Here is a 25,515-nt window from a genome sequence, read left to right on the forward strand (position 1 = left end):
GTGTAGGTTATTGCCAGGCAAGGGGAATGCACTGTAACACAAGAGTCCTTACAGATATGGGAAGGGTAGCCGAAGTACTAAAGGGAAACTTTACCCTATGCCACAGCTTGGGTATTAACTAGCTGCAGTCTACACTTGGCTGCTCACTGCTGGTCTGGAGAAAATCTCACCAGATGCTTAACAAGCCTAGAATGACTAATTTTTTTTTTTTTTAGTTTAAGTTTATTTTACTCTAAATTCTTCCTTGACTAAACTTCTCATTCCCAGTCACAAAAGCTTACTAGTTGGAGGAGAAATCAGAAAAGCACTAGATAATATAATTGCAATGTTTATAGCCCCACCAACAGAAGGTATAGTGGTTATTAAATCTTATTCTTCCAAATGCCAGAAGCAAAGTTTTGGTAGTAGTCTAATCCTCATTGGACTCTCGGAATTACTCTAGGCCAGAGCTGCCCAAGTTTGAGTCATTCAACTACCAATACTACAATTTTTGTGATACCAATGAGTCTTGTCAACCGTATTATTTACTTAATATTTTCTTTAAATTACCTTTAGAATGTATTTCAGATGGAAGTTATATCATTATCATAAGTGGAAAAAAGTGTCACGTTTCATAGTTAGAAGGTAACCATAAAAATAAAATGAACTGAAAGCCAAACAACGTTCACTCCAGCTAGCTCCAGCAGGAAGCGAAAGCCCACAATGTAAACCCCGTTCTTCCTTGCCAAAGAGAAGTAGTAGCAAGTTTAGGGAGTTGTCAGTGATAAAGCACCAAACTGAGACATTTTCCTTGACAGACCCAAGAAGACTGAAAGAGAAGAGAAAATGGCGTAGCTTTCCACCCCACCGTTCTCGAAATCCATGGTGCCCTGGAGACACCTAAATCATCTTATATAAGGGGCTGCGTGTCCAACTCGGAGGCACTACTGCTGTAAGCTACAGTGCATTTGAGGAATAAATAATTGACTATAAAGAGGATTGTTAATAAACCCTGTAATTTATAAAATTCCATTCAGGATCGTTACGAAGTGTGGACAGTACACTCGTTACCCTTTATAGGCCTTATGGTTCTTACTGGACTATTATTTCCTAGGCTAAAAATTGCTGACAAATAGCTTGTGCATTGATTGAAATATATTCAACATTTACTGTATATTTTAGTTTAAATTATTCATTTGATCTCTTATTTAAATTCTGTTTCTACATCTTTTCCTTATCTATAATAAGCACATCTTGATTAAATGTAATAAAGTGGTAATATCTCACTTTAAAGAGTTCCCAAAATATATAAGCATAGTACGATTCTGGCATTTCTAATCAAATGGTAACATTTTGTATATATGGGCTATTTCATCCATTTTCTGAGAGCTCACTAAAACTCTGTAAAATGAAGTCAGAAGTAGGGGCTTTTCTCCTGCTCCTGATTTCCCCTTGCATCCCAATGGCCAGCATTTACATTTTATATTTATGCTGCACAGCTCTCTGGGCAGATCTGTACACGGCTAATTTCCTCACATATCTTGCAGTCTTCTTGGAAATCGGGCTTTATGGTATTGTTACTTTTGGTCAGAAACAAGAAGCACAAGAGTGGCTATTAGTTCTCAGTATTGCTTAACCTAAAAAAGAAAGCTCTTATTTCTTTTGCTGTGGGAAGGGGTGGTGGTGAGGGGAGACAAGCCAGATCTAAAAATAAACTGGATTTTCTTTCTTATTCATATGTAATTAGAGCCCCTTTGTGACTGCTGCTTACTACCTCAATAGTTATAGGAAGGATAAATAATATGTATTTTTAAATGTGGCAAAACTAAGAAAGCAGTAGCCAGGGCTGCATCTAATTTATCAGCTTGGTGATTAAAGGGCTGGCTCTGGAGGCTCCAGACATCTGGGGACCCAGAGATAAAACAGAGCAGTTGGCTGTGTTTTTACTAATGAATCTAGGGCTTGAAAGATATCAGGCAATTTTAAGGAAAAGCAGCAAGGACGAGAGACATTAGACAAGGCCAATAGGGTAATGAAGGGCAAGGCCAGTTACTGAGAGAGAAAATTACTTCATTTTCTGTGATAATGCTTCTGGTGTGCTTTGCAGGTCTCTTCTCACGCTTTGTTAATATGACTATATCTACATACAAATCACACTGCTACTCACAGTATAGAAGGAGAGAGCCTTGGAACATTCCACAGAGGGGCAGAGGGCTTGGGTCTATTATTTTGAAAGGAGGCGGCTAAGAACAATGGTAGCAGAAGGGGGTTAGATTGCAAGGTTGGGAATGGTGCTTTAACAGAATGTGAAGGACGCACAGGGTTAAATCAACATGAGAGACACAGCCAGGAAAAGAAAGAAAAGGCGAGCAAACATACTCTGGAAATGCAGAATTGTTTGGAGGATGAGGTGGGACTGAGAATGAGACTAGCCCAGAGTTGTTCAGTGTATCTGCAGAGCAGAGCCGTGGGCTAGTCTGCTCACTGTTGTTTTTTTCAGTGGCGAAAATAAAAGGGCATTGGACACCTGATTCCTCCTCAGCTAGCTGGTCAGTGGACACATTTTCTGCTTAGTGGGGGGAAATGTGCAGTATTTTAGAAACAATTCCAGAGTATATTTAGCTCCTAAAGCTGGCGCATACAAATGTCACATTCCTACGAGACAATCGACCCAGTGAAAAGAGCACCTGCCAGAGGCCCTCAGAAAACCCACAAAACCCTCGCATCCCAGGAGATGCCGCACACACGGATGTGACATCATTAAGGCACCCACGTCAGGGAATGAAAAGAAAAGAAGCGAGAGGAGTACAGACTGGGTCAAGTTAAGGAACGTCATAATGAGTCAGAAAAGAAACAAGACTTCTCCACAGAATAATGCCACCACCAAGCCATAACACACAGCGCCTGGCAAACGAAAAGGAGATCCAAAGAAATCATGATCCTTAAAAACAATTCAGAGCAAAATGGAAATCAAAATCATAAAAATCATGGTAAAAGGAACATTAAAGCTACATCTTTCAAAAACTTCTGCACAGCATCTCATTGTCTTTGCCCCATCAAATACCTAAGTGTCAAAAATCAAACTCAAATTTGACAGGGCAGGGCAAGGAGCTAACAGCACAAGAACAGTGATCACGTCAAACACCCATGCAGTCCCCTCTGCCACCATTGTTCGACAATTCGTAGACTGCTTCCAGCTTTGTCAATATTCCTAATAAGACCCAAGAGGACGAACAGTGCCGAATTTTAAAATGATGTCAAAGTGTTAATTGGACTCCCTGATAACCTCCATCCCTTGGGGGAGTTAACGATCGGAGAAAATTCAAGCCACTGGTCTCAGTGAAGTAAAGAAAGACATAATTGTAACCAACAGCTAGATATTTGGTTGACATATTTAATGCTCTACTGGAAAGGCTGTTTGGTTTTTTAGAAAGTCGCAGTGGGCAAACGCAAAGTGTTTTTACTGAGTTGTCTCTTCTTGAGAACGCAGCCAAGACTAATACCTCTGCGGTCTTGAGCCACACAGAACAAATAATGGCACATGCTAGGGGGCTTGTGGCCTATTGTGGCAGTTCTGTCCCCCGACAGATCAGCTTGCTGCTTTCTCCAGGTGGTAGGTGCAAGGATCCCTCCAACTTATAGAGGCTGCTGAGATAAAAGCCACTTTTCAAAGAAGATTTGGGGCAGGGCACATTAATAAGTTACAGAATAATAATAAAATCGATTCAGGGGACATGCTGAAGAAGAAGTTAAAAGGGCTACACCTTCTCGTTCTGGCTTGGCGCACAGAGCAGCTGAGTGCACAGTACTCTCAGGAGATGAGATGCAGAAGAGAGGGTGGAAATTTAGCATGCGAGGCTGCCTAGAACATATTCTCTAAGAGTAAAGATGGAGATAGGGATACAGAAACCCTGAGGGAGGACGAGGTCGAGACTGTCCTCCAAGGGTCACTGTGGCTGGACTCAAATTCCTGCTTGGATGAAAGTCGTGAAAACGTATAGAAGTAAACAATTCTGAATAGGGGAAACAGCTCGCGATATAACTGGGCTTTTCTGATTTACAAGACTGTTTTTTGGACAAGTAAAGGCCTCTCGGGTTGCAGCTGCAACCAAGTAAGATAGATGTGTTACCAGAAGCAGCAAATGGCAAGAAAAAAAGATGACATTCCCTGTCTCTAGCTGAGCAAAGAAAGCAAAGGAGAATTTAGGACAGTTCACAGTTGAGTCCCTTTCATTTACCGCAGCTTCCTTTCCGTTTTAAATGCATAGCGATTCTGCTTGATTAAATAACATATTTTTGCTTTAGCTGTTGTTCTGTAAAGGCAATTACTGTATGTCTCAGGACCATGGCTCTATTCCAGTTCAGTGCCATGGGAGAGTGAGAGATGCTACCGGCCAGAAAAGGCTTTGCCCTGCCATTTCTCCATTCACTGACTAAGCGGGCCTTTACTTTGATTACATGCACTTGCCAAAGCCCTCGCTGCACCCCATTCCATTATGGTGCAAAATGAGGACCCCAAAATCACAGAACGAGGAAAGGGATCTCGGGAACCTGCATCTGCTTTGGGCCAGGCCACATTTCTTTTGGGTGGAGAAAGCTTAGCGGCTGTGTTATTTGTTTTGTGTGGTTTATCCTTGCTTGGGCAATAGTTCAGGATCAAGCCTAGCACAGAGGATTGGGTTGCAGTCTTTTTTGAGATGCTTTCAATCATAGTGTGTTGGAGGTTCTTAAACTTTGCTGTGATTCAGCTGGAAGCAGTTACACAGTCCTCCCTACTTTTCCCTCCCTCTCCCCCCCGAGGAAGAGGCAATTCCAAGGCCTTACCCTTCTCGTCTTGGTGATTATGGGAAGACACTGCCCCCAAAGAGTCTGTGCTGTCAGGTGAATGGAGCAGATTCTTCCAGTCCAGCATTCCTCCCCTAGACTCATACCCCTCTTGAGCCGCCGAATCTGACGTGGTGGTGCTGGGCAAGAGGGAACTGGAGTGCCCTGTTTTCATCACAAATACGGTTAGGGAAAACATCACTGGAGATGCCCACAGTCCCTCTGCTCAGAGGCCAGGAGGTGGGAACCCTAGCAGGCTCTCAGTGGGGTTCAGCGGAAGACCCCTTGAACTTAAAGAATAAAAGGTCAGATCCCATCTCTGCTGCTTGGTGGGTGAGCCTCGGGAATCATTTAACCTCTCCGGGCCTTGATTTCCCTTGTGCACCAAATGGAGATGAGGCCACTCACCTCACAGTTGAGAGGATAAAGTGACATCATGGGGAAAATACCTAGCAGTGTCTGACGCATAGTAGGAGCTCAAGAAATACTAGTATCCTTCTTTGGCATTCCCATAGCAGCACTGCAGGCAGAATGTGCCCACTGTGGGGACACTCTTTGTGACTGGTGGGGGAGGTTTATGGTAGTGGACCAGCCTCTCCCCCAGCACGAACCGCTTGGCTGTCCCGCGCCTTTCTCCTGGAGGGCGTGTCTGGTTTTCAGCTTTTCCAACCAACAGGCATTCCTCTTTCCAGAAGTGACTGCTTTCTAAAGGGATCTGCTCCCACCTCCTTTTCACTGCAATGGAGGCCTCACATGCTCCACGCTGTTATGATTTTGCCTTTTGTGTCTTAATTCCACCAATGTTATTTTCATGGTTTTATGAGTCATACTTGTGAAAGGTGGTTTTTGAGGCCACACTGACTGACACTATTCTGGTAAGAAAGACAGCTTTTCGAGGCGCAGAGCAGCCTGTGATAGGGTGTCAGGAGAATGGCTAGTTGGGGAGTTGGGGCAGACACTGGACTTTCCCGTGCACACATACCTAAGCTTTGCTCCCATCGTTCCACAAGGTTGAATGCAGCCCGTAGCTTTGATCTACACCGGCACAATGATTTCAAGAAGCCCCACTAACCTGATGTGCTTTCTGGTAGAAATAAAACATAACCTCCCTGTGATTTTCAAGTAGTCTTTGGTTTATTCAACCATTTGACCTATAGCAACCTCTTGAGTAATTTTTAGAGAAATATTGGGGCAACTACCATAAATGAGCAGTTGGTGCCTTTGGTAGAAAGCAGGACAGATTCTCAGGTGACTTCAACCTTGGACTGGGATCACCAAGTATGTGGTAAATAAAATGCTGGCCACCAGAAAGAAAGGTTATAATGATCAATGCATTTTCTTCTTCCTTTTTACAATTATTATTGGATGTTGGATTCCCAGGAGACTTCAATACTGTCAATTACAAATATATATGTGAACAGGAAAAAGCAAGTCAGCCGAGTGGCTTATCTAAGTTATAATGATTTCTATGAAAGTGCCACATTTTAAATGCTATAGCAAAGCTCGGGTAACATTTAAGAGGGAGCTTTCTGTGTAGAACTTGCTTGGCTCCCATGGAGCTTCAGACATCCGCTTTGTTGCAAATGGTCTGGTTCATATCCAACTGCTAAAAACACGTTCATTGAAAACTCAAGAATGCTTGATCTAGACTTTTTGTTTTTACAATTCTGGGTTCCACATCTCATCTCATAACGCCGATTAGAGAACAGGGGTAAGAGAATAACCTAGAGTTGGAAATACGGAATTACTTTTACTTCCTCTTGCTTATATTGAGGTCCAACATATAGCCCGTATTTTTTCTACTCATCAACACTGCTCTGATGAAATACACAGTTAACCTAGGAGACTAACCTAATTCAGCACTCTCAGGATAAGCAAACAATTAGAAATAGCTTTGAACTGAGTTAGAAAGGGGGGAAGGGGGAACAAAGCCAGTCCTCCAAGTAGCAAAAATTTCTTTTACCTGAATTGATACACATTTTGAGCACTTTCAATTTAACTGTGTTCAAGGGGCAATTTTATGATAATGCCTTAAGTATGGTTTAGGGAGAACATTTCTTAATACGGCAATCTAGGGGAAATATATGCCTAAGGGACACATTCTCTGTAGAAAGATTTCTTGGACCATATGCTGCAAATACGTGGAAAACTCATTGGTAATGGAAAGCTATGGCTATGAGAGGATATTAATGTGGACCAGATGGTGGTTAGGTAGGAAAATGTTTTACACAAATGTCAGAAATTAGCTCCATCCTATTGCTTAAGTGTTAGTCTAATACCCACCACATCTCCATTCTCTATATGTAAATCTAGAGAAACCATGCATCTGATGTACTCGAAAGAAAAGTATACATAACAGCATGAGGTTTGTGATCTTGTAAACTTAATGCTTGAGGATAGGCAACACGTATCATTGGTGAACCAAATACTCAGCGAAAGCAGTACTGAGTCTCAAAAATTTTAGAGCCTCCATGTGAAGGACCATTAAGCGGTTCTTAGTTTAAAATCAAAGCAGTATATGATTATTGCCTAAGTTTAAAATAATGTTAAAAGGAAATCATTTTATTTCTTCCTAGAATTTAATTCTACAGGCTATACTATTTTTGTGCATTCCCTAAGAGACTTTGTAACCAAAGCAATGCTACAAACATAGGCAATCATTTGTGGATACAGTATTAGACGTCAATAGAATTGGAACGTATAATTTTGTTTTGTTAATCCAATTAGGGAGGTCATATTTTAACTAATGGAGTTTATGATGTATAATTCTTATAACAGAGATAGATTTTAAAAGTTAACTTTAGTATGCATCATGTTGTTTCTCTGTATCTACAAATCTCTGTGATTCTAAAGGTTAGAGACCCTTCCAACTAACCTATTCAGAATAATTGTAGACAATTAGACACAAAAAGAGACACTGTATCAGTACGACAGAGGAAAAGAGAAGGAAAATGTCAGGGTCCAATTCACTAAAAAGGGGTTCTTGGTTATGCAGCTGGTGCTGTGCAGAGCTTTTGCCAAGCAAGGAGTGCATGTTTTATTGAAATGGTCTCTTTTTTGGACTTAGGCAGTTGGGGTGGTGGTGTTCGCTTTATGAGCCTGCACCCAGCCAATGACCTTTTTAATGGAAACATTCAAAGGACACAGCTAGAAACAGTGTATGTACTTTGCACTGTGGGGCTGGCTTCCTGATTTACATCCATGCTCTTAAATACAGCAGTTTGGTATTTCATTTGATGGCACAAATACAGCACCTAGTCCAGTGCCTGGTATATAGTAGACACTCAATAAATATTTGATGAATGAATTAATTAAATCTATCCTATATTTAATAACTCTAAAATAAGCATATCTTCACTCCTTTGTGAAAAGAAAGTTCCCTGTATTGCTCTAATTACTGTCTGGACCAGCCCTCATTTTGATGGTCAATTAATTGTGTAACCACTTCACACTGGATAGATTTAGCCTGGAATGGACAGGACCACTGGTTAAAAGGAATACTCCAACTCTTTTTCAGTTTCATCCCAGAAGCCACTGATTGGGAGCTGAGGTTGAAGGGTGTAACATTGTTACAGCATTAACATGGAGGAATTAATAAGTTCCTTTCCGTGTGTGTGTGTGTGTGTGTGTGTGTGTGTGTGTGTGAATGAGTTTTGCTCATAAAGAATATCCCATGGTTTAATTGTTGTACCTATATGAGAAATTACCTGGGAGTTAAAACTGGTCTTAGTACAAATTGATGAATGTGAGGGAGGTTGCTGGTTCAATTAGATTGAAGGCCTGAATTTCTCAATATCTGATAAAGATTATTCAATGACAAGAAATGATTGCAGAGTACGGTGTTGTAGGAGAGCAGATGCTAAGCGGGTTCTCTTTCTGAAGGACAAACTAGGCTAGATGACATTTGCCTCCTAAGAATTTTTTCTCCCTGTAGTTGGTGTTGAATCACAGATGAGAGAATGGTAAAGGTGGATGAATTCTGCGGGCTCGTCTACTCCACACTGCCTCGCGGGAGGACGATCAGGAGAAACCAGGCATTGTTTTCCAGCTTATAAACAGTCTCCAGGACTTCCCGAGAGGCTTTTTATTTATGCTAATTGGACACACTGCGTGAGAGTTTACACAGAGCTGAGACACACTTGTAGCCATCCTGAACTATTCCTTTGAACCCCAAATCCACCTGGCTTTTTTTTTTGTTCCTATTTTATTCTTTTCTTCCCCCGCCTTCCTTTCTTACCTACTTCTACATTTAAAGAGTGTCTTAGAACTGTTACTGTTCTTAAACACAAAAACTATAAAATATCTGCGTATCAGTGAAACTTGTAGTCCCGATTATAATTCATAAGCTCAAATTTACCACATACCTTCTTTTCACTTTATATTTTAAAAACACAGGAATAGCTTATACTAATAAATATTTGGAGGAACTTCGAGAAGTGGAAATGAAACATCTCAACCACATTTGAACTTTTCTTATGAAGAGCTCGGAATATTCTGTGTACGGACGCAACAGCTCTGTGCAGTCGAGCGTCTGCGCATTCCCGAGCAGGAACGACGCCGTAACTCCCGTTTGCCTGTCGTGTGTACTGGGCCGCTCTTCCTTGTCCACATGCTAAAGAAATCTTGATGAAAACGTGCCTAAATGTTCTCATTCTTTGTGAACTTAAACTTCAATGGCCAGTGTCATGCTATATTGGAAAGTTTTGCCTGGTAAGAACTCAGTATGTTCACCCCATATAGATTCCCCCTGCAGAATGTATCGTCCCGAAAGTCAGCATTTTGGGAACGGTACTCTCCATCAGTTAAAGAGCTACGGCCTATCGGTTGTAAATATTATTCTTTTATCTTGGATATACTTATGTCCAAAAGTAATTTCTTCTCCCTCAAGAACTCATTAAATATATTCACCAAGTTCCTACAGTTGGTGTATTTCGTGTTACGTGGATTACACTGCAGGACTCAGTCTCACGCGTCAAAACCAAGTAGAGCAATTTTACGGCATCATGAGATTGCAATTTTAGTGAATTGGGACCCTGAAGTAACAAAGGTTCTGGTCCATGGTGTTTAGGAATGGAAACTATAAACTACCACAGGGTGAGTGGCTTGAAGAATTAAAAAAAAATAAATCCATAAACTGACCATATACTGTGTTGTAAGACATTTCATGATCTGGTAGAGGAGTTGAAATGTCTATAAAAAATAATGAGAATAAAAAAATTAAAAAGAAACCTAAGGTTTGAAAATACTGAAGAGGATTAGTGAAAGAGGATTTCCTAAACAGATTTTCATCGATAATTAATTGAGTAATATCTTCCTTACCATTCAACGCCACGAAGGAATCTGAAAGACAAAAGGGAAGAGGACGTCACTTATGTTTAATGAGCGCTTAGTGTGACTTACATAGTAAGTGGGAATGAACTAATACAGAACTATGATAACAATGGTACCCAATACTAAGAAAATGGACTTTAATTTTGGCTTTGTAATATGAGATGCTTTGTCTTCCATCCAATTTCATACCCCTATCTCTTCCCCAAGTGAGTTTTCTCAGTCACTGCTTTTGTTGCCAAGAGACAGAGAAAAAACAGGAGTTAGTCAAGAAATGGTAACTGCGATTATATGTATTTCTGAGAACTTAAGCCCTCCTCTATCCTGAGGGACACATATGTGGATAAAGTAAGTGACATCGGGACGCTCATAAAGTACTTTTAGTGACTATACCTAAGGAACAGCAGACTGTGTCCAAGTAGAAAATGAGTATCAGTCTATGATATCAATAGTCTTCTGTCCAAAGTGAATAAAAGTGTTTCACTTACAAAAGTAAAAAAATAAAAATTCACTGCACTTAGGGGATTTGTAAAAAAATAATAAAATATCTTTGTTTCTTTTTTACATTCTCTCATTGCATCCTAACCGCCACGCTGTGGGGCAAGGTCCAGTTCATCACAACGTTCTGAACTCCGCAGGGGTTTCAGTTAGGTAATTAAAAACAAAACTAAAAGTAATCACACACTCCGGCAACATACTGCATTGTACTGTGTGTCTGGATTGGGACCCTGGTCCACTCATCCTGCTGCTCAGCCCTGACGCTGGCTCATGTGATTTCCTCGTTTCCCCTGAAAACCCTGTTAGAGAGTCGCTGTGCACCAATTATCTAAACCCTCTGAGTGCCTGTCAGTGAGGAGGTTTGCCTAGAAGTGGGTCACGCTCCAGCAGGACCACAGGTCGCTGAGAAGCTGCTAGGAAAGGCAGCAGAGGGTCAGGTCAGCCTCACCTCCTGACCTGAGTGGGCACTCTTAGTGCCTCAGCAGGGGTGGGATTCAAGGTTAGGCAGCACATGAAAACACAGAGCCTCGACTGCTGAGATTAAAGAGTCAGTCACTGGCTTGGGGCCGGAGGGTCTCCCCTGTGCTCGATACTGAGGCTTCTTTAGGCTTTTCTGCCAAGGACGTAGGTGTGGCGCGAGCCTACTGGTGTCGCGGACATGTACTAGAGATATGAACCACCTGTACATTTTTTCATACGTTTACCTATGGAATCCAAATCAACACTCCAGTTTTCTACAGGTGCCCATACCACCAGATCATAAAAATACGATGTGAGCTAATTAAGTTCACTCACGAAGAAACATGTATAAACCAAAATCTGTTTCGCTGAAAATGGAGCGTTAAGGTACCAAAGTGATTAAGATCCACGGATCAAATTGTTTTACTGCACAGAAGCAACACAGATCTTTCGGCAAAGACACTGTATCCTATGATGATTTCTTAACTCGTTAAATTTTATATGTGAAGAAACAATGAACTTTTGCCAATCTGTAACATTTGCAAACAAAAAAAAATATATGGCAAAGAATTTGGAGATAAGGCTGCCTTATCTCTATAGTTGATTATGTCTGATATCTATAAAAATATAAGGTAGAAAGTTGAATGACACGTTAGCATTTTCAGGCGAATTTTGATATTAATCAGATCACAATACAACCAGGGTCCTTTACATGAAGTTCTAACTATAACGTTACTGTTTAATAACTTTTGAAATGAGCTCTGAGATTAGCATAAGTTAATTTCTATGAAAAGGTTATTTTTGAGTCACTTTGTACTTAGTGGGTTATTTTTGAAACATTTTTTCTACTGCATGAGTTAACAGACATAAATCTAATTTAAAAAATAATTACTTTTTTTAGTGTGTATGTTCAAGAAAGATAAAACAGTTCCACCATTCGATTAAAAAGCTAGAGTGTAATGCTCAATCTTTTTATTTGGCTAAAAATTACAATGTAACAGCACATTTAAAAAAAACAACAAAAATGTCTGTTTAAAAATGAAAATGCAGATAGAACTTACTCTTCTGTTATAATTAATATCTTGTAGAGTGAATTTGTTCCACAGCATTATAAGAATGAAATAGGTGCCAGCATTTATAGCAACAGCATTGGCTTTGAAACCACTATTTTCTTTATTTGATATTTGGATGATAGTTTCTGTTATTTACGCATATTTCGGTGCCAGCTGTCCTCGGTTCCACATGCAGGGTAATGTTTCTAGGCCATTCGATAAGGCATCTCTGCCCAAAGATAAACACGGATAAAAAGCTGTAACTTACTGTGGCAGTCTCCTAGGCCTTCTGTATTGCCACGCTCTATATCCTGTTCAAAAGTTAGTCTTCAAAAGAGGAGGGAGAAGAAAAACAGAAACAAATTCAATAATGTGAGTCACTATTGTGGTTTAGTTCTTTAAAGCAATTAACTCAATTCGATAAATTGAGTGGCATGTGCAAAAAAATAAGTATATAACAGCTTGACAGTTTCTCTCTGAAGTTTATAGAAATGAGTCTTCTGGATAAGAATCTCCAAAGAGGAGCCATGGTTTAAGCAGTTAATTCAGATATTATTCAGGAGTTTATTAGTTTGTGCATTATTTATATCTCTCCTTTACTCAGATTCCCTGATCATTCCTTAAACACTTAAATGTTAAAGCATACTTTTATAAACAATAAAGAAGTCTATAAATTAAAAAGTTTTTTTCCTCTCTACTTTCTCTTTCACTCCGACTCTTGCCTTCCTAGACCTTTACCTATCCCCTTGCTTAGCAACAACTTATGTAACAGTGTTAAAAGGTGCAAGTGGCCAGTGGATATGTGGGGCCCACAATCAGAGGACTGGGAGATGCGTTCTGCTGAGACCACTCAGGCATTCTGTTCACTGCTCCCAGCCCTCGGGAGTGTGGGTCACCCACACGCGCACTCGTCTCAAGTCCCCGCAGTCAACACTGGGCTGTATAAGCTGTATAATACTAATGAGACTGATCTTAATACGCATTTTGGTTTTTAACATAAGCACACTGGAATCATACAAAAGAGTATAGTCCTTTTGGGGTGAACTTTGTGCTTCTTCCCACAGCATAATTGAAACTCCTATTTTGCAACTGCCTTCAGAGTTTATTTATGAGCCATACAGGAAAACTATTTTGAAGTTCACTCCTTAATCTAATAATTTACTGTGTTTGTTTGCTAACTTTTTTACTGTTTTAAAACATCCAATTGATCCTCAAAGGATAAAGATTTCTATTAGTAATGAAAGGCAGTATTCATCAGGCCCTGAAGATCTCCTTCCAAGGAAAGCTGCACATTTTTTTGAGCAATATCCGTGTAGATGTTTTGAGAAGTATGTATGTAGATCTTTAAGGGAACAAATTTGGAGTTCATATGTTAATTTAGAAATGATTTTTAAAAATCGGTCTTATTACTTTGGTTACATGTTGAGTCTAGAAAGGACATAGGTCATGTCTTAGCTTTCCTCACTGTGCTTTGTGAGCCTTCCTCCTTCACGTCCCGAGTTCCCACGAAAAGATACAAAGTGCTAGCACTGTAGTATGTCTATATTGCTACTTGCAAAGCTGCTCTAACAATATACAGAAGCCAGTCCTTTGTTTTAGTCAAATTTCCAGATCAGACCGAGAGTTATCACTAGCCCTGTTCATAGGAATCCTTTCCCTCCACCGTATTATGCAGGCGGTAGTCCTGAAATGCCCTTCTGTCTAGTTGTTTCGCTGGTCTGAAATGGGAGAGGAGATGCAGAGCGATGTGAGGGCCATTCCGTTCCCCCTTTGGATCTGGGGGAGTTGGAAGGAATTGGCTGGGAAAGAACTGTGCTGCCATATGGCACCTTCCTTGAGTTGCCATAACCTGTCAAGGACACACATGGAATGTTTTTCCAAAGTCATTTTGGATTTCACATCCACTGAAGTAAAAACACAAAAGAAACCTTTTAACTAATACCATCTAAGCACTTAAAGACAGAGTAACAATTTTAAGCACCCAAATCGCAGGCATGTTAGACTGCCCCGACCTAGCTGGCCCGCTGGAGAACTGCCGAGAATTGACTACCTAGTGAGTAATAGGGTCACCGTCCTTCAGCACCGAAGAAAGATTTATTGGGTGTATACAGCATGCTTGCAGTACCAGTGCGTCCCTTAACAAACGCTCCGCGGTTCCTTCTCAGCCTTGCCCGGTCAATTAGAGGAGCCAGCTTTGTGAGGGCTGGACAGACCTTGTCACTAATCTAATTGGTGTCCAACTGCTCCTTTCCTCCGCTGTTGTCGAATCGCACTGACTGAGGCTTGCACCTCCTTGTCCCTCTCTCCAGGGAACACTTAGAATGCACTGTGTCTCTTCTCTTTGTGTTTTTAATCAGCCTGAGGATGGATGATTAATCAATTGGAAATCTGCCACATGTGATATTGGGGTGCTCTATGAAATGGGAGAAGCAAGGAGAGTGGCTGAGTGGGGTGGTATGTGCAAGCACAACTAACCGTATATGGAGAATGTACAGCACTACACTCTCCTGCACCGGGGGCACCTTACCTGCTGCCGGGTGACAGGTGTGCACATGAGCCCCCTTCCTTTACCCAGCCGCAGTATGGGTCTCTGGAGGCGATGCAGGTTCTGCAGGAAGAGGATGACTGTGAGCTCTCTAGGACTCCTTTCTAAGCACCTCCTAATGGTCAATGAGGCAAAGTACGTACTTTTTACATTTCCCATGTCGTTCACACCGGCCAAGGGGAACCTTTATCACACAGGTGGAGAATGCAACATACAGCGAGTTGCTTGCTTTGTCCAGTTGCAGTCCCATAATCCTCTTGTCTTCTACTCCATCATAGCTGCACCTTATTTTATCGGGCAGGATAATAATACCATTAAAAGTTTCTCCTGGGTCAGTTCTCCTTCTCCTGCCACCACCCTGGCACCCCACCTCCCAGCCCACAAAGTGATCTCTCAATCTGATCTGCCTGAAGGTGAGACGGATCCTTATGCATGCACACACGGGAAAGCTGCACCTTTTTTGGAGCAATATCCGTGTAGATGTTTTGAGAAGTATGTATGTAGATCTTTAAGGGAACAAATTTGGAGTTCATATGTTAATTTAGAAATGATTTTTAAAAATCGGTCTTATTACCTTTGGTAATCATCACACACACATATGTGTGTATGTATATAAATACACACATTGCTGGGAAGGAGAAAGTGTTTTTAGTGTAGCAAAAGATTTGCAACCAATATTAAAAGCCACCTAAAAATGCATAAAACTTACGTCTGCCATGATTTTCTCTGAAAGAAAGGGATCACAATAACATAACAAAAAATTACTAAGAAAGGAGCAAGCATTCTACATACTTTTCAGGGTTGTAAACGCTCATCTCCTCCAGGAAAAGGCTGTCATTTTGGAAACCACTGTTTCCTATTCTGGCCAAGAACTTCAAGATGATTCCCTTCTCCGATCCCAGGAAAACCACAGTGTGGTTCTGATACGGCCCCGCAGCAGTGTCCACCGCGATTTTGGTGAGGCGGTACCTGAAATGATAGGATCGCCTTTTTTATCTCTTCGTTGGTCTGTCATTAAAGTGTCCCCTTCCCTACTTCAAACAGTTGTGACATTGCTTTCTAGCAATAACCTTAAGGGAAACACATGCATATATATAATGCTCTCAAGCGGTTCTGGTGTGTTATTTCCATATGCAGAACGTTAGTATGGCTCCAGGGGGAGAGAGGAGGTATGGGGTGTGGAGGCCAAGTTACATAATAAATAGACAGCCATGACCATCTGAAACCACTCAGCAATGATCCCTTCCATGAGCAACAAGGAAAGGCTAGTGTCTCCTCTGAAGAGGGGAAGAAATAAGGGAACTCATTTCACATGTCACTTAACATTGGAAAGAAAAGCAATGGCCACCATTTTTCATACTGTTCTTCTGAGGTGTAAAGTCTCGTCAACAAAATGCCAGATTAGAAAGCTTTTCAGCTGTATGCAGGACGACTGAGACTTCTGAAGGATGTGCCAGCCGAACAAGGTCCATTTAAAGCAAAGGTGAAGGGCATCAGTCTCGTCACATGTCTAGGATAAGTCCTGTCAGGCACCCTCTGTCTCCGAAATCCCTCAGCCACTCAATACTCCATAGACACCTGCTTGTCCTAAGTGCCATGGCAGGTGCCAGGAAGCACGGACGCCCCTGCAGGTTACACCATTTCCATCTTATGGGCAGGAGCCATTATAATACTTTAATATTTCTCAATAAAGGCACAGATTAAGAATGATGATAAAGTTAATCAACATTTTGTTTGATGTCTGCCACAACAGGATGGTACGAGGAAAAGCCTGTTGAATTGTTTGGAAATAAGCTCTAAATATATACAAGGAGGAGTTTTTAGTGCTTTCACAGATTTCAGATCAGCTCCCCCGTTTCTGTTGGCCACCACTTCAGATAACAAATGCTGAAGTATGAACCTTCATACTGGTACATTTGTGCAAATCCTCCTTTTGTCCATGTGCCATTTGACCATCAACGACCCAGGCACAATGCTTGGATGGAATCTGCAGCTCATTTTGCAACCATATCCAGCCAAACAGGTGTCTAAATCTACTGATTGATTCTCTTTCACCACTCCCGTACTTTTGCACAGATTGGACTGAAGGGCTAACCAGGAAGGAAATATCTTTGTTTCCTCTAATTGCCGTTAGTGTCCAGTTAGCCCGGAAATACCCAAACTCTTCTCACTGGGGAGATGGTTGGTTATGTGGGTTTGGTGGCATCCCCCCGACTCACCAGCACCTCATAGCTGACTCAGTGTGCGTGGTAAGAGAAGATGTCTGTGGCATTTCTGAACATGACCCACTGAGATGAGCATAAGGTGTAGAAGGGAAGCTCCACTTAGGACAGTTTGCTTGATACCCACCTGACCATCGTCCTCAGGAACCACGGCCTGTTGACGATGGAAGGCACGGCCTCATCCATGAGCGGGTGTGTTTTGATGAAGTTCAGGGTATCATCAGGAAACTCATTAGAGGTCGTATATTTTTCTAAGGAGGATGAGCCTGCGCAGCAACCTGGCCTAAAAAGAAAAATACAGGGCCCTGACTGGTGTGGCTTAGTGGGCTGAGCAGCATTCTGCAAACCCAGAGGTAGCCACTTTGATTCCCAGTCAGGGAACAGGCCTGGGTTGTGAGCCAGGTGCCCAGTTGGGGGTATGCAAGAGAGGCAACCAACCTATCTAGGTTTCTCTAGCACATTGATATTTCCCTTTCTCCCTCCCTTCCCCTCTCTCTAAAAATAAGTAAAATCTAAAAAAAGAAAGAGAAAGAAAGGGAGGGAGCTTATTTCATGCCTTATGGCAAATTCTTTGAATGAATTGCTTCTGTAAGCATCTGGCATGGAGGAGAATGCACTGTAGGCCGAGAGGAGGAAGTTGAACAATGCAGAATGCCACCAAATACAATGTGCTTAGATTTCCTCCAGACCTCCTCATTCCATAGAGGAGCCTCAGCCAGGGCAGTTCAGCCTTGCTGGGGGCAGCTTGGCTTCCCCCAAGAAGCACAAACAAATCCCATAAACAGTGACGGGGCTTGAAACAAGCAGGGGAGTGTGTGGTTTGCACAGGGCTCAAGGACTGCTCTCTCTGTCCTGAAACCTTGCGAGAAGTTCTTGAGGCCTTTGCTCCACAGAAGGAGAGAATTAAGCTGACTTTTCCACATTTGTGTTTTGTTTTTTATTGATGCTTTTGTTCTTGTTTGATTTGGGCAGGTATGCAAAGCCAATTACACTGAAGAGTCCCCCCCTGAAAGGTCATTTCTTTATAACGTAAAATTTGTTTCTGCAAGGTTTCAGGAGCAGAGGGACGTCTCAGTAAAGTCCGATCAGGGAAACACTGACACTAATCTTCTCCAGACACCTGGTTCGCCTGCTGGTGAGGATGGAAATTAGACCCTGGTAACAATGGCGCAGTCTAGCCCCTGGCACACGCTGCTTCATGGCTCTCGCCCTGCCAGCCCTGTGAAAGGATCCTGATGGGCCAGGCAAGCACGTGGGAAGATGAGTGTAAACACATGCCCAATAGTAGAAAACCACTTCAAGTATGTTTCCTGGCCATAGCTAACACCATCTTCCACACCAAGGGCAATATATTATATAAGTTCACCCTGAAACCTGAGCCCTGAGGCCTAATTCCCCTTCCTGCCTACCTAGAAGGTAGCTAACAATTCCAGACATTGACTTAGAAAATCTATGTGAAGTTTTGCCAGAGTGTGCTTTTTGCACCTAGTCTGCTCTCCATGAGTAATGGAGTATGCACATGTCAGATAATTCAGATGAAGAAGACAGATAAACCATAAGGGTTCCTCTCCTGGGTACAGTGGTTCACATTATCTAACTTAATGCAATTAAATGGCTAGGTATTTTCTGTGGGGCGCTGGAGGTTGGAGGAGGTAGGTGGAAACCAAAAAGCTGAAGACATTGGGCTGTTTTTCAGAGGCCCAGAAATTCAGCGGAGGAAGCTGAGCACACAGGGATGTTTCTGTGTAGCTTAGATCGCAAATGCTGGAAAGATGGTATCCAGTGGGTGCCCCACAAAGAGGGCAAGTGCTGGGTTGGGGACAGTTTTCTCCTTTCTCAGTTAAAAAGAGTGACTTAATTGCTTTAAAGTGAGGATTTGAGGGAGATTACAGAGGACCAAGAGGTCTCTGGATTGTCTCTGGACAACAGGTTCCCAATGAAGGCAATTCTGGGGCATATTTTGGGAAGAAGGGACTCTGGATTGCGTCTGGACCCAAAACCAACCAGAACCTGGCAGACCAGAGGCATGTTAATGGTCCACTGCACCTATGGTTTCTTCTTGCCCTTGGCCTGAGTCTTGACTCAGCTCTGATCCAACCTGATCAAAAAATCCAGGGAACACCATTATCTTTCACACTTTATTAGGATTTAAATACATTAGTCTTAGTAAAATTGAAGGGAAGCAGGGAGGAGCAGTGGAAATCTATCCAACTGTGTGAACTTGCACAATACACTTTATACCTCTCTGGGCCTCAGTTTCCTCACTATAGATCATTGGAATGAGCTGGCCGAGATGGTTCTATTCATCCTAGGATTACATTGGATAAAGCACAGATTAAGCAAAAGACGAGAGGAGCATTGTTTTAAATATAATGTAGGTATCTCTGAATTTTGCTTAAGTGGATGAAAGCAAATGACCTCATAGGCCTTTCTGTTGTTCTGGCATTTCTACCAATGCGGCTAGCATGGAAGATACTGGTGTGCAGTCCGCAAGATATCTATTATCAGAGGAGCAAGCTGTACCATTTCTAGGAGTTCAAAAGAGCCATATAAGTATTAGCATGTACCTGGGCTTAGGCACTCGCTCATCAGGAACTGGTGTCCAAGTGGAATCCGGAGACTTCTGCTCTTTGAATCTCCCAGTAAAAACATTGGCAATGTCAAGCATGTCGTAGGCACAAACTGCAGAGCCAGGGATGCTGCAACATGGCATTTCACAGAGTGTTACTCATGCAACAGGTGCACATACAGCTTGAAAAACATCCTTCAAAGAAACTTCCCTATTACAGGCAGTTGAATTTAAAGTTCATATTCTGAACAATGAATGCAAGGGATTCTAGTGCATAAAGAGAATATTCCTGTGAATCAAATTTTCATCAGTGGCCCTAAACAAAGGGCTAGTGGTAGCAAACTCAGAGAGAGAAAGAACCTCTTCCTGTGTCCTGGAACTGCTTTTGTTTATAAAGGAAGAGTAGTTGAACTGGCGATTTTGAAGTTTCATGAATTCCCCGATATTAATTATCAGTCATCAACCCCAAAATAAAATCTTCACAAAATATTCTACATCGTTAATATTGGTAAAAATTTAAAGTAAAAGTGCCTCCACTGTCCACATACTGCTCCTTTGGATTTGGTACCTCAAGCCAAGGACGCCCGGAGTGAGAATGAATGTGTGCAAAACCCGTGAATATTTTTAGTGACTGTACCGTTTTTACTTCCTGTTTATTTGCATAAGACTGAACAATTTAAGTCTCTAAAGCATCAACACTTTGCAAATAAAGTGCTCTATTAAGTGCTAAATAATAATAATGGCGGTAATCTCAACCTGTAATTGCATTCTTGCCTGGCACTCCTGGAAGGACTTGGGGATTTTTTTTTCATTAGTGGTGAGAGGCATGAATAATTCATTCATCTGGGTATACTGTTTGAACCCACGTTTATTTTTGACTATGGTTGTTCCTTGATTTTGATCAAATAAATTGAAGGCACCATCTGGCCAAGAGTTTGAATCAGGCTCTGAGGTTGTGGGCCAGTGCACGGCGCAGGCCCCAGGGCAGGGCTCAGCGCTTCGCTGTGCGGAAGCATCGCCCAGCGCAGACAGGACGACTTAGTCTGGATTTTGCAAATGTTCAAAGGATATGGAAATCACTTCATAAATAATTAGAAGAACTTTATGCCATTTTAAATTTCATATCACAATTATTGAAGAATAACAAGCATAGCAAGAAATAGACCAAAAATTAGAAAGTTTATTTGAAACAAGGTGGCAGAATGAATTTTATAGTATTTTAAAATTAATAGTAGTAAATTCTTAAAAGCATATATAAAAGCATATCTATATCACACACATATACATTGTTACAGAATTGAGTATATAAGACAGCGATCCCCATTTGTTTTGAAATTTTAGAACCCTGGCATTACTTAATTTTGTAACATACTTCGTATCTCCCTTTCCTAAAAGTAATAGGTATACATATTTATTTTAAATACTAAGAAAAATAGGATAAATATGGAATGATTTTATGAGGTACCTTGTAATAACTGAAGACACCCTAGGATTTTATAATCTTCCCAAGGTTAGACTCACTTGTGACACCCTCTCTTCTCCCCTACTGTACTCCCTGTCTCCTTCCATTCGTCTTTCTTCCCACCTGCTGTTCATTCAACCTATATTTATGGAATCCCTAATCTCAAGCAGTAAAGGCTCAACAAACAACAGAGTACTGTTCTCAGTGGACTCACAGTTCAGTGTGCATGCAAATAACAACAACGGTGATAATAAACTAGCCCAGGACAATCTGTTAAGAGCAGCATTTAAAGAGTAAGCACAAGGTCTCACAGGAAGTGACTCGAGCCTAGACTTGGAGCATTCTTAGGGTTTCCCTGGGCAAACAGACAGTGGGTGTACACGTGGGCTTGGAAGAGAGCAGGACATGCGCAAACATGGCATGTTCAAGACAGATGTTACTTCAGAAAGCCCGTGCCACTGGAGGGGGAGACGGGTCAGATCTTGGGGGGGTTGTGTGCCATTCCAAGGAAGCGAGGATTATCCCCAGCACAAAGAGGAGCAACCAAAGGATTTGAAACAACCCGACAGTGGCCAGGTTTGCATGAGTGGAGGACAGGGTGGAGAGGAATGAAACTAGAGGGAGTAAAAACCGAAGAGAGACTATCATTTATAGATGAAAATGGGTGTGTGCATTTTTACCATTTTCTGATCTTACTGAACAAATATATTTCTAAGACTGCATAAGCATGCAATAATTGGATGTTTCCTAGGGGCCTTCAAAGAAAATACTGTAACTGGAGTATCTGTAATAGGCAGTAATCTACTACTATATTGTAATCACAGAGTAACTCACCCCCCTCAGAAGACAAACGAACCAGGAGTGGACTCCGAAATCCCACTAGCCCCTGCATTCCCATGTACAAAGACATCATTTTTTTCAACAATCCTAGATAGGAAGTATGAACAGTCAAGGCCTGAATTATTGTATCTTTTCTATTCTCAAGTCTAAAAATCCCTGCAGATAGTTCAAGCTCACTTAAATCTCACAGAGTACTTCTTGCTGTAAGATGGTTTCACATTTTCATAGATCTTCAGTGGGGAACTTGTGACCTCCGTATAATTAGGGAACATTATTTCATCCTTTAGCTTGCTCTCTGTTCTGGACTGCACCCACTTTGGGCCCATTTCTTTCAAGTGCTGTCCTCCAGTCTCATCATGTGTGTGCCTGTCAGCTAGGTAGTCATCAAGTTGTTAAAAGCCTTTGTGAGAAGTATAATCCCAAACAAAACTGCATGTCTAAAGGAAGGAAATGTGGAACGTCCAAATTCCACATGGAAACGAGAATAGAGGAAGCGTATTCCGATTTCATGAGTACGCCCAGAGTTATGAGCGTTTTCCCAGCAGGGCTAGGACTCTACGGTCTGAGAGCTGAGCACCAGGGAGTGTGAATGCCCACCTTCCTCCTGTCCTTTACACGCCATACATTCCTACCACTCCGGGAACAGTCACTGGTGTGTTATTTAATTGCTCAGTCTTAGCTTAAAAAATACCAAAATAGGAATAAACAGGCTGACGCTCAGCATTTCCAGGTTTGATAACTTGGAAGTCCTCATTGGAGCCCGCCAGAGTCAGACCGTGGTGCTGTGGTTGGGATCCAGGCTCCTCCGACAGGATTATAACCAGGGTGTCTTAGGTGGGATGCAAGGTGGACTCATCTGGACCCTAACCTTCGCTGTGTAGCACTTAAATGAAGTTACTTTAAAATTTATCAGTAATAAAAGTCAAACAGAAGAGTATATGTATGAGCTAGCAGAGAAAGGGCCCGCATTCTTCAGTTTGAGGCTGCCTCTTCTGTCTGTTGACTACCTCGACCAGGGACCGTACGTGAATTTAGTTTCCTCAAGTGTGAAAAGAGGACAACAGTTTTCATTTCCAGGCTTATTGGAAGGATTGAGGAATAACAGTGTTTATATGCCAGGCATATAATTAGAAGATATTGTTATAACTTACCTAATTATAATACTTTCCCTAAAATCCTAATCTAATAATGCTTATGAATGACTCTGAATATGTTGATGAAAACTGAGTGTTAAGTGCTTTTTAGCTATAAAGAATGAATGGCAATTTTTCCATCAGTTGTGAATCTTGTGTGTTAGAAGACAGCCCCTGGGAAAAAGAAGCCAGGAAGAACTGATTAGGTCAGCACAGCCAGACGGCATGGTTACCTGTTATAAGGTGTGGAAAAGGTTGCCAGGACAACATCACGGCCATTAATGCGCATCACATCTGTAACGGCCTGGAGTATGTTGAAATAAAAATGGGAGTCTCCGGGAACTGAGCAGTTCAGGCGAGCCTTGAGGAAAGATGTCCACTGTTTCTCCAAGACCCTCTGTGACCCTCCCATGTCATTCTTACAAACCTGGGCCACTCTTGGGAAAACCACCTGCAGAGATGAAACACATGGGGAACATGAAATGCACTCCCTTTTTGAGGAGACCTTAGTAGAAATTCCCTTTCTCTGAAAATAGAAACAGAACAACAAGGTGCTTAATTTAATCTTGTGTTTCTAAAATCAGTACCCTCCCTCCCCCCCGAAAAGGAAAACCTCGGCATTGGAACAGCATGTTTTAAAAGATAAGGCTGTGCCATTTAATACAGAGTCATAAATCCTTCAGGGGATCAGCTCTCAGCCACATAAACTCATTTCCATACAGACCGCTTAGCTTTTTATTCCCTCAAACAAAAGCACACTTTGTATGCACATCTCTGGCATTCTCACTAGCTGCTGCCTCTGGGCCTTGAATCTCATACTCTGAATTCCTCCAGCTCTGCGAGCCACCCTGGCATGGAATCTGTGCCCTCTCACTTAGTGACCCTGACCCACTCTCTGGTAATTACAACTGAAACGGACATCTCCTAGGTGTTCTTTTGCTTTATTCAATAAAGGTAAAATTCAGTACTCTCAGTTTGCTTAAAGATACTAATTATCTACTGGATATCTATTCTCTGAGCGGAGCAACTCATTAAAAAGATAAAACTGTTGAGTATACCTGGAAACGACCTCTCAACACACTCGAAACTCAGAATGGAATTACCAAACATCTGTTTATCACATTTTCAAAAGAAATAATTTAAGATGTTCCCTGTGCTCCATAACTATAATGAGAAAACATACAGGGCTCTGAGGCAGCACGAGGTTTCACTGCCTCTGACCCTTGGATCTTCTCAGAATGATGGCCTTGTCTTTAGACTTACGGTTCCTGCTTCAAGCACACTTGTAACTACATCGGTCCAACCGTGAGGCACCCCCCTTACCTTTCCCATGGTGTTGTATTCCACCGCTATTTCCCTGAAGAAGAAGTAGATATAGTCTCCATAGTCCACCGCTTGTACAAAGTATGGTTCTGGGGACAAATTGGAAACTTTAATTAGAGACAAGTCACACAGAGTTAAAAGAATTTTAATCAGTCACAACCAGCGACACGTTATCAATTATAAGTGTAGGGCCATTAGGCATTTGGTTAACACTAACCATTTCTAATGACCTCACATGTGCAGAGGCTGGTGATTTCAGAAAGCATTCGAGCCTACAAATTATGTATTTCAGAACTGGCTGCAACCAACAATGAAGACTTAATGAGTTTTGCATATCTCTGTAATTTTATTTTCCACAGTGGAATGCCCATATTACAGAAAGGATTTTGTACACATCTCCTTCTCGACCCTGACTCATACAGGGTTATGAATAGCTTTTTTCCTGTTCCCCACCACCTCCAATCCCCCGCTCCCCTTTATGAATGAAATGTTCAATTCTTTTCACGTGGGACTCTGAAATGAGAGTTTGAGACAGGGGAAGATGAATGTAATGTATTCTGTTGTAGGGGCACTGGTAGTTTTGTTAATATTTCAGAAACTCATGGGAAGTGAAAAAGGGAGGTAAATAAATCAGTTGAGACAAAAGGCACAATTTGCACCTTCCTGTCTGTCAGAAGCCATTACTAAAATGAAACTACAGGCTGGTCCTCCGGGACTTTAAATCTCCCTCTAGACATGCATCTTCCTCCCTCCCCGGTCTCCTCTCTCGTTTGTTCACCTTTCAACCATTTTGAGTCGTGCTTGACGGTCCGCAGGGTCGGGCCGTCTCCAAGACTGCGGTAAATAACTGCATCGATGGCGAGGAAGTCAGTCACTGTGGCCGAGTAGAGCTTTCCGTCTTAGGAGAAAAGGAAAGAAGGTGGGCGGGGTGGAGAGTAAGGCAGCGGGCATGGGGGAATGATAGAGACATGCCCCAGACTGCTTTCCCGTATCAGGCAAATGAGATAGGACAACTGGGGAAAATGCAAGACTCTCTGGGAAAATACTTGGCCCACATTCCTAACCAGTTTAAATTGGGATCGTGAGAAATGAAACATTTTTCATTTTTAAATTGCATGGCAATTTCTAAGCAGCAGCCGCTCCAGGAACAGGGTAAATGAAAAATGTTGTTTGCTTCACTTGATTGGATGGTCCTCGGCTGAAATCTCCAGGCCAAGGCCCCTCGGGCACGGCTACCGCCACCACACCGTCGTCAGCTGGATCAGCTGGGACCCCAGGGAA

The 25,515-nt window shown here is 42.0% G+C and overlaps 1 protein-coding gene across 6 annotated transcripts in view; it reads right to left on the reverse strand.

Annotated features, from left to right (window-relative positions):
* The window catches only part of SEMA6A (semaphorin 6A), a 128,950-nt gene that overhangs the window by 18,095 nt on the left and 85,340 nt on the right, over positions 1-25,515 (reverse strand). For 3 of the 6 annotated variants that reach the window (XM_024571542.4, XM_045204455.3, XM_045204457.2), the window contains exons 8-18: positions 25,013-25,132; positions 24,235-24,323; positions 23,145-23,362; positions 19,475-19,606; positions 17,035-17,190; positions 15,478-15,654; positions 14,829-14,969; positions 14,668-14,748; positions 12,409-12,467; positions 10,123-10,143; positions 4,804-4,968 (exon numbers count right to left, since the gene is read on the reverse strand). In XM_024571542.4, the coding sequence (XP_024427310.1) occupies positions 4,804-4,968; positions 10,123-10,143; positions 12,409-12,467; positions 14,668-14,748; positions 14,829-14,969; positions 15,478-15,654; positions 17,035-17,190; positions 19,475-19,606; positions 23,145-23,362; positions 24,235-24,323; positions 25,013-25,132 (1,359 nt within the window). Of the gene's footprint in view, positions 1-4,803; positions 4,969-9,942; positions 9,994-10,122; positions 10,144-12,408; positions 12,468-14,667; positions 14,749-14,828; positions 14,970-15,477; positions 15,655-17,034; positions 17,191-19,474; positions 19,607-23,144; positions 23,363-24,234; positions 24,324-25,012; positions 25,133-25,515 lie in introns of all 6 variants that reach the window. The other 3 variants (XM_045204456.3, XM_045204458.3, XM_045204459.3) reach the window with 2 other exon arrangements.

The sequence above is a fragment of the Desmodus rotundus genome, chromosome 1, assembly GCF_022682495.2.
Source record: "Desmodus rotundus isolate HL8 chromosome 1, HLdesRot8A.1, whole genome shotgun sequence".
Lineage (NCBI taxonomy): Eukaryota > Metazoa > Chordata > Mammalia > Chiroptera > Phyllostomidae > Desmodus > Desmodus rotundus.